The sequence below is a fragment of the Nicotiana sylvestris genome, chromosome 12, assembly GCF_000393655.2.
Source record: "Nicotiana sylvestris chromosome 12, ASM39365v2, whole genome shotgun sequence".
In the NCBI taxonomy this organism is placed as follows: Eukaryota; Viridiplantae; Streptophyta; class Magnoliopsida; order Solanales; family Solanaceae; genus Nicotiana; species Nicotiana sylvestris.
Genome location: NC_091068.1, coordinates 144,088,288 through 144,097,790, shown reverse-complemented (window position 1 = coordinate 144,097,790; position 9,503 = coordinate 144,088,288). Strand labels below are relative to the sequence as shown.

The 9,503-nt window shown below is 37.8% G+C and overlaps 1 protein-coding gene across 1 annotated transcript; it reads right to left on the bottom strand.

Annotated features, from left to right (window-relative positions):
• Window positions 1-2,095: 2,095 nt before the first annotated feature.
• LOC104219329 (actin) lies at window positions 2,096-5,001 on the bottom strand. Its single transcript, XM_009769993.2, has 5 exons — window positions 4,899-5,001; window positions 4,202-4,270; window positions 3,663-4,056; window positions 2,555-3,168; window positions 2,096-2,436 (listed from the first exon to the last, which is right to left on the bottom strand). The coding sequence occupies exons 2-5, from the start codon at window positions 4,259-4,261 to the stop codon at window positions 2,371-2,373; spliced, it is 1,134 nt and encodes a 377-aa protein (XP_009768295.1). The 5' UTR covers window positions 4,262-4,270; window positions 4,899-5,001; the 3' UTR covers window positions 2,096-2,370.
• Window positions 5,002-9,503: the final 4,502 nt, after the last annotated feature.

Here is a 9,503-nt window from a genome sequence, read left to right as displayed (position 1 = left end):
ACTTATGGAAATATTTATGGAATTCGATTCTAGGAGAGAAAGTTTAGCCAACATACTTGAGATTTGCCCCTTAGTAATGCTACGACGTCCACCACACTAAACAACTTCAATCTACAACAATGCAGCACATTTGTACCAATATTAGTAAGATTTCTATACTTTAAGTCATTTAGACTTTTTATCAAACAACTAGTGTGCATATCTTTCTACAACCTCCCTCAACGGAACTTCTTCAGCTAACAACCACCTTCCATACCAATGATTCACCTTACCGTCATCTCTAGGCTATCAACAACTTCCATTAGCACATGCATGCCCAACATTCATACCCAAACCATCAATCTCCTTGATTAACCTATTTCACATTCTTTACAACACCAACACAACCTAGGTTTATGGCTTCCAATCACCATCCCATAAGTCCTAACATATGTTTCATACATAAATAATCACCATAGAGTAGTTAGAGATGGTAGACATACCTCTTGTAGTAAGAATCTTGAGAATCCCCACTTGTAGTGTTCTTGACCAATTTGGGGATTTGAATGGAAACCTATGGATTTTCAAGATTAATCCTTGTGAATATAAGTGTTTAGGAGTAGAAATCAACTTAAAATACTTCAAAAACATTACCTTGGTTTATGGGAGGGAAGTATGGAACGAATTCCCCTTGATGGAGCAAGCCCTAGCTCAAAAAATGACTTAGAGACCCTCCATACCCGGTCTTGGGGGTATTTGTAGGGCTGCTATGTGCGCGGTCGCGCACGGACCGCGCACACAAGGCAAAAACTTTCAAATATGCGCGGCCGCGCATATGACACAGATCCAGTAAAATGGTCATAACTTTTTGTATACATATCCAAATGAGGAATGGTTTGATGCATTGGAAACTAGACTCAAAGAGCTTTAATTTGATAGGTTGTGAATCACATAGATCTTTATATATATGTAGATATGCTCGTCCAAAGTTTGGTCTTGTGCGTACTCATTTGAAATTTTAGTCTATCATGTAATTTTCCAACTTGGCTTAGATTTAGGCCTCTCCTTAGACCCCAAATCACTTGTAATACGATTTATACACTTATTACCATATCCAATTGATATCCATCATATTAATAATCCTCATTTGCACACAAAATAAAATAATTAGCCTACCTTGGCACCACGAAATCTTAAATGACTTAGCGAAATTTTCCGGAGACGGCGATTATTAAGTTAACTAACTACTACTAACTTCATCCTACATTCTTTACAAAAGATCAAGTTGGATAGATAGCTGCTTAAGCTGCATTAGCCTTAGAACAGGCCAAACACCTAAAGCATATGGAAAGCCAGTGTGTTTCCATCTGCAAGGAAACCCAAGGCTTACAGGAGAAAATCTTGGCATTGTCGAAGAAAGCAACTCCACGAGGCAGTGTTGCCAAAAGCGAAAAGCTCTATAAAGCGCTCCAGATTGCTTGCGGCTTTAAGCGCAATGTGCAACTACGGGAATAAATAAAATACATATGTAATTCACGAAAAGAGAAGCAAATTCACTTATTTGCTGATAATATTTATTGTTTAGTACCACTCGCTTCAAGATATGACTCATGGGCATTGAGGCACGCGCCTTAGTGCCTTGCCTACACTAAAGTGCAGCTTAAGCGAGGCGAAGCGCCCTCTTTGAGCTTTAGAACAACACTAGGAAGCAACTCCCAACCGAACGAATCATTACCGAGCTGCACCTACATACAATAGACGCCTAGCCCAAATAATTTACGTGAACTGATGTGTGCCACTACCGGGGGAAATAAACTGACAAAGTTCATGGTCCATGCACACAATCTCAAGGGCTAGAGTTAGCACATAAAGAAGAGCTTCAAAAGATGGAATTCATGGCTGAGTTCACAAATAAGAAGGGCTTCACTAATTGAATTACTTGAGCCCCATATTGTTGTCTCCCAGGCGGTATTCTTTGCCCCTTGTAGAGTACAAGACCTGAATTAATGACTTGCCTTCAAATCTGAATTATATGGATTTCTCCAAAATAAAATCCAAAGAAGGCTGGGAAATAGCAGGCCTCAGTTTCCCGACAAAGATTAAAAACCATAAAATATAACAGAACTTCCTTGAACAATGCATTAATAAAAAGATCACTTCAAGTACTGAGTTGGAACAATTTATTACATTCGTCCTCTTAAAATGTTACTATATTAGAAACAAAGAGAAAAATGAGGACATGGAAATACGACAACATCATCATTGACAATGAAACAAAACTAGAGACCAGAACACAGTCCACAACCAATAACTATCTAAAAGCTGCTATCCAGAAACAAATCAAAAAGAACATAGGAATAGCTATCAGAGAGACAGATTATCTTTATCTCATTAGAAGCACTTCCTATGCACGATTGAGGGGCCAGACTCATCGAACTCTGCCTTAGCAATCCACATCTACATTTCAAAGAAGAAAAATATGTTAAGCATCATCACTAACATAATGACTAATGGTAAACTAATCGAAAACTAAAGCAACTTCTGGTATAGTATAACATTGAATAAAAACGCTTACCTGCTGGAAGGTACTGAGGGATGCCAAGATGGAACCTCCAATCCAAACACTATACTTCCTTTCAGGGGGAGCCACCACCTTAATCTTCATGCTGCTAGGTGCTAAGGCGGTGATTTCCTTGCTCATTCTGTCAGCAATACCAGGAAACATAGTGGATCCACCACTAAGTACGATATTCCCGTAGAGATCCTTCCTGATATCCACATCACACTTCATTATAGAATTGTATGTTGTCTCGTGGATACCAGCAGCTTCCATTCCAATGGTGGAAGGCTGGAACAACACCTCTGGGCATCGGAAACGCTCTGCTCCAATGGTAATCACTTGGCCATCTGGCAATTCAAAGTTCTTCTCAACAGTACTGCTTGACTTAACCATATCCAACTCCTGTTCAAAATCAAGAGCAATGTATGCTAGCTTCTCCTTCATGTCCCTAACAATTTCCTTCTCAGCACTGGTGGTGAATGAGTATCCACGTTCGGTGAGGATTTTTGCCAAATGCTCTGTGAGGTCACGGCCAGCAAGGTCAAGACGTAGGATCGCATGCGGAAGCGCGTAACCTTCATAGATTGGAACTGTGTGGCTAACACCATCTCCGGAATCCAAAACAATACCTACAAGAAACCACACAGATTTCAGGCAGTCAAGAATCGTGAATGATCCTCAATGTATTACTATATCTTAACAGTCTGCACAATTTAAATAACTGAACCACCCCAAGTCACGTCTTCTTACTATCTTGCCCGGATTTGATTTATGTTAATACATACCATACTATTTGTTCAATAACCTAGATCAATCAATCCTCAACTGTAACAAAGTAAAATTCATTCCGTAAATTTCCCCATCGTTTCCAACACTTCTCCATCCATACACACAGTTATTATTTATCAATAATAAATAATGACAATCACAATCATCTGATTTTGAACAAAAATCCTCAATACAGGGGTCATTGTAAGCCATATAACCTCTACTGGCTAACTCCCACATAAGTGATGATACCAATATCCATGAGATCCATTGCTAGTTTGAGTGGATATTTTATTACAGATAAATTGAATGCGATCAACATCAAAAAAGAAAGTGCAGAATGTGAATATCTTACCAGTAGTACGACCACTAGCATATAAAGACAGAACAGCTTGAATTGCAACATACATTGCAGGGCAATTGAAGGTTTCGAACATTATTTGAGTCATTTTCTCACGATTGGCCTTTGGATTGAGAGGTGCTTCAGTAAGCAGAACAGGATGCTCTTCTGGAGCAACTCGAAGCTCATTGTAGAAGGTGTGGTGCCAAATCTTCTCCATGTCATCCCAGTTATTCACTATACCATGTTCAATAGGATACTTCAACGACAGAATACCACGTTTTGACTGGGCTTCGTCCCCAACATAGGCATCCTTCTGCCCCATTCCAACCATCACTCCAGTGTGACGAGGACGCCCAACAATGCTTGGAAAAACAGCCCTTGGGGCATCATCTCCAGCAAAACCAGCCTATGAACCACAAAAACTACAGGTGAGAACGGATTTTCGAATTTCTTTGACCATTCATTGCTTCGATTTCAAATAAAAGATAAACAACTAGGATAAATGAGGACATTGAAAGCAGAATGATAACAATTGATTGTCAATTCATTACCTTGACCATACCGGTTCCATTATCACAAACAAGTGGTTGAATGTCATCAACGTCTGCCATTTCTTACAACTGTTAAGGGAATTAACAAGTTAGCAACAAATGTTACCCCACTCAAGCATATTCCAATACATAATCAGATTTTCAGGAAACATATTCCAAAATTTGCTCATGATTCAACTAAAAGATTTCGAATGACATTCCTCACTCAAGCATTATTGATCAATGCATACCACATTAAAAATGAAAAAATAAAGAAAATCAATCCCATTAACCCAGTGCACTAAGCTCCCGCGAAGGGTCGGCCACAAGGGTCTATTGTACGCAGCCTTACCATGCATTTCCGCAAGAGGCTGTTTCCACGGCAAACCCGTAACCTCCTGGTTACGTGACATCAACTTTATCAATTACGACAAGGTTCCCTTCCAAAATCAATCCCATTAACCAATTAATGTAAAATCAATAGGTGTTATTATATTACGTAAACAAGGATGGGAAATGGACAAACGAATGCATAACAGATGACCGTTAATTTTTAATACATAAAATGGCCCACAGTTGAGAGAGCAATTACGTACGATCGATACATGCACTAGTTGAATTTCAACTCTCAAGCAGTAATAGAATGAATACGAAAGGGAAACCTTATACAATGAACAAGACGTAAAAATTGTAGTTAAGAAAAGGTCATTTTTCTCACCTTTTGCTCCTAGAATTTGCGTACGAGTGAAAGAGAGAAAAACAAAACAATAAGTACTGCTTCTGAGTCTGAGGAGGAGGAAATGAAGAAAAAGAACAATGAAAACGGCAATTTCGGATCTCGGAGATTATGCGTTGCGCTATACGTGTATAGAAGTGCACATATAAGGGTAAAAGGTTGGGGCAAATACAAACGGACAGAGATACATACGCGTATATTCGGGACTCCATTGATTTTCCTATTAATTCTACACTAAATTTTCTAAAAGAAAAAGGTTTTAATAATTAGCTGTAATACTTAGAATTGTTCAATTTGTTTATATTTTTAACATTTGCAAATATTTCTAGTTTTCATTGCTATTAATAAAGTTCCAATGTGAAATAACTAGTGGACTTCGCACAGACACGAAGCCAGAATTTAGAGTTTATGAGTTCGGAGTTTAAAACTTATTTAATTATAATTTTTTAAAATAAATATATAGTCTGAACCAAAGCGACTAAGCCGAACACGTAGTCGATGGGCTAGCTCTGCCCCCAACTTTACATGTCCGACTTTTTCAAAAAAGAAAATTCAAATTTACTTCTTAACTTTATTAATTATGCTTTAAAATTACCATCAAGTTGGCGCTTCGTTAGAATCATTGGCGGAGGTAATATTAAAACAAGAATTTAATGATGGCCGAAGTTAGTTAATTTCAAATAGTACAAGGACAAATTTGATTCTTTTATTATGAAATACATATTATATGAATGTCTACTAATCAAGTATAACTCCCATTACTTTTCTTCATTAATCTCCCACTACTTCTTACCATTATAGTCGTAACTCTCACATTTCCATAATCTCCTCCATAATCTTCCCTATGATCTCAATAGTTAATACTATGTTCATGACATCCCTTTATATTACCTCAATATCATCCTATAAATAGAGGGTTTGGGAATCACTTTGTACACACTTAAATACATGGAAGAAATAAGAATCTCTTCTCTATTGCTCTCTATATTCTTGTCTATTTTCTTGTTTTATTACTTTAAGCTAAGTTTCGTAACACGTTATCACCACGAGTCTCTAACAAATTGAGATTATTTGCGCCAGTCAGGTTTTGTCTTCTTCCCAACAGAGATATACTTGATATTATCTGGAGTAAGAAAAATGAAATGTCTAGCCGTGAAAAGGTGAGATTAATTCCAGAGCAATTCCCAGGTATATATGATTACAGTGAAACTTTGAATCATAACTTTAAGCTGAATGATATATGCTAAAATTGATAAAAGATATCATGACATACTTACTTGCGGTAATAATTATTACGTAAACTTTTCTACCAATCCTATAATGAATTGATTAGATTACTAATTTGTGGAGTATTAAAATAGCTTACTGTTTATGAGCAGGGAATTCTTCTCTTGATTAGAGAGTTGGACTCACCAAAATCTAATAATAATAAATTAAAACGCATAACGTGGATGATAAACTTGATTGATATTTTCTTGTGATTATTAACTACTAATCCGAAGTTGCTTTTGTAAGAGATATTGTTAGATAAGTAATATCATATAAGGATTGCATAACAAAATGAAAAAGAGGTACTGAGGTTTCTTACATTGTCACTTATAAACTCCAGAAACTTTGTGTTAGAAACTAAGCGTCCACCAGACTGTATAGAGAACCGGGTTCTCTATGAGTTTCCACTGAAGATACTGAGAAACCGAACTGTATAGCGATCTGGTCCTATATCAGTTTGGTACAGTGCTAAGTGCGGAGCCAGTATGTAGATGAGACACAGGATAAGTTCCCACTGTATAGAGAACCAGATTCTCTAGCAGTTCCTACTGTAAGCAACATATTGTGCAACCAATCAGTATAGGGAATCAGGTTCTCTAATTGTTACCACAGTAGCTCGGCAGTAAGTAAAGAACACAGAAGATTTTTACGTGGAAAAATCTCAACTCAAAGGGACAAATACCACGACCTACACTTGTAGGCTTTCAACTTCACTAACTTGTAAACATCTATTACAAGCCACTTTGTAATACCTCTATTACAAAGGATTCAACTCAACTAACTTGTGGCACTCTCACCACAAGCTACTTTGTGACTCTTTAGTTACAAAGACTTTGACTAACTTGTGATACTTTTACCACAAGTCACTTTGTCACTAGAGACTTTAATCACTCTAACTTGTAATAACCCTATTACAAGCCACTTTGTAATACCTCTATTACAAAGGCTTTACAACTCGACTAACTCTAGCCAAGACACAAACTTGGAGGGTTTGTGATTTTGGGTTTCCTAAAACAACTTCTAAGAAAGCAAGATAAGAGTTACAATTTAAGAACAAATAACAAAGACTCAACAAACCTAAGGACTTAAGATATCTTCAATCTTGGATCCGGTCCTTGAGGTTGAAGCAGCTTTGTTCTTGAGAGAGGTTGTTCTTGCGCTTGAGAGAATATTTTCGTTTCTGATTTGGCAAGTCTTGAACCTGAATCTTGTGCCTTGCATAAGGTTTATACCACAAAAGACATCACCTTAGTGATGTCAAATCTTGGTTAGTACATGCCTCTTCTTAATGGGAAGTAACTGCTGCACTGTTGCAGGTAGTCATTTTCTGCAGTTGCTTTCTAGTTGTACTGTTGACTTATACTTCTGTCAGGGGAACACAAAGGTATCAGGTCCCTAATCTGGTTCCTCTAAATCTGAAGGCACACTGTCCAGATTATCTTGAGTCGATTAACTTGAATGATTGTACTAGGCATGCTTCAGGTCCTTTATCTGGTTCTCTCATGAAGTAAGTTGTTTTACCTTCCTTGATGGTATTTATACGTGTGTGACATCACTTACAATGATGTAAGCAAAGTAGGTAAAAAACCTTCCATAGAAAGTTGACTGCTGCACTGTTCCTGTGCAGTAGTGTGTGCAGGCAGTAACTTTCCTGCTGGAGAGTTGACTTCATACAGTCTCCTCAGGAATTGGTAGCGACATGTTTCCTCAGCTGTTCTTTCCTCTCTAAAGAGTTGAGTTATATTCCACGCTGGATCCCAACCTGGAACTTTATGATCTCAAGGTCTTGTAGATGTGTAACAGGTTCCGTATCTGGTTTTGGATGGTAAGTTTGTTAGATCATCAAAACATAAAGTAAAGTACTTGTGCCCAAGGTACTTGTAACCTATCAGTTTCCCCTTTTTGACAACAACAAACTTAGAATTGATATTCCCCCTGAGAACCATATCTCCATATTGTTTCCCCTACGAATCAGCCATATTCCCCATGAGAACCAAACCTAAGGAGCTTATCACAATTGGTTTCTCAAGACTGTTTGACAAATCATCAGAACTCAAAGTACCATAACTTATCAATTTCCTCCTTTTTGATGATGACAAACCCAAAATTGATATTCCTCTTGAGAACCAGATTCCTCACATATTTCCTGCGGATCAGACCTATAATCAACATATTATCAGCACCGTCCCCCCTACGAAGTAGAGCTATCTCTTGAGAACCAGATTCCTCATATGTTTCTCTACATTATCAACAATGTTCCCCTTGCGAAGCAGATCCATCTTTCATGCACAACATTCGATTCTATTCCTCCCATGTTGACACCTATATAACTTTCCCCCTTTTGGCATCATCGAAAAGAATAACAGAGGAAGTACTACCAAAAAGAAGTTCAGCAACATTAACTCAGGACACTTGGGCAACACAGCATAAACAATAACAAGAACAACAAGTGAATGTCAGTGCACAACATAGAGTAATTGCCCATAGTGAAGTAATGATAATAAAAGCACAGTAGCTTCAACAATACATAATATAACAATTTAAACAACTGAAGTACCAATGTCATCAAATATAGGTATCAAAAGAGGATAAGAATTCAAGGGAATTTGGAAGGAGTGAAAGACATGGATCACTGGGCAGGAGGAAAAGTAAGGGGCTAAGGCTTTGATGAGCTTGTCCATTCGTTCATTTACTCTCCTTTGATCAATGATCATCTGCTCCCTCAATTCCTCCACCTGTTTCCTCAATCTTTCATTCTCACCCTTCAACTTAGCATTATATTCTACTAGGGGTCCTCGAGGACCAGGTTCCTAACCTACTGAGTAGGTTGAACCATCAATCAGATCACCAAGACTCTCCCCAAGCTTCGTCTCATCAATAAAAAACGCAGTCCCATGCACATATAGCATCATAGTATCACATAAGACATAGAAGTCTGTTACTTCTTCTTTAGAAACATTGGGACTTGGAGGAATAACGAGGTAATTCTAGTTTTGGAACTCATCACTCTGCCTAACAACACTCTTTGAGACTTCAAAGTCTTATCCTTCCAAACCTAATGGCTCAACCTTTTGGTTCTGTAAGGAACCAGGTTCCTTACTTACACTACCCTTTCTATCCTTGAGCAGCCATATCTCCATTTTCTTCTTCTCAATCTGTTTACCCTTATCATCTGCTGTATCTTTCTCAGCCAACCCCCCTCCTTTTTTTTTAAATTATTTATCACAGGAAAAGATTTCATTTCATTCTCTCTTCCACAATCACATCAGCAGCTCACACCATTTCACCATCAATCAGCCTACTTTTCATCAATCCTTT

Coding starts and splice junctions, on each gene's coding strand:
- LOC104219329 (XM_009769993.2), bottom strand. CDS start 4,261: ATGGCAGACGTTGATGACATTCAACCACTTGTTTGTGATAATGGAACC. Junction 4,057..4,201: donor ATGGAACCGGTATGGTCAAG/GTAATGAATTGA, acceptor TGTGGTTCATAG/GCTGGTTTTGCTGGAGATGA. Junction 3,169..3,662: donor TGCTAGTGGTCGTACTACTG/GTAAGATATTCA, acceptor GGTTTCTTGTAG/GTATTGTTTTGGATTCCGGA.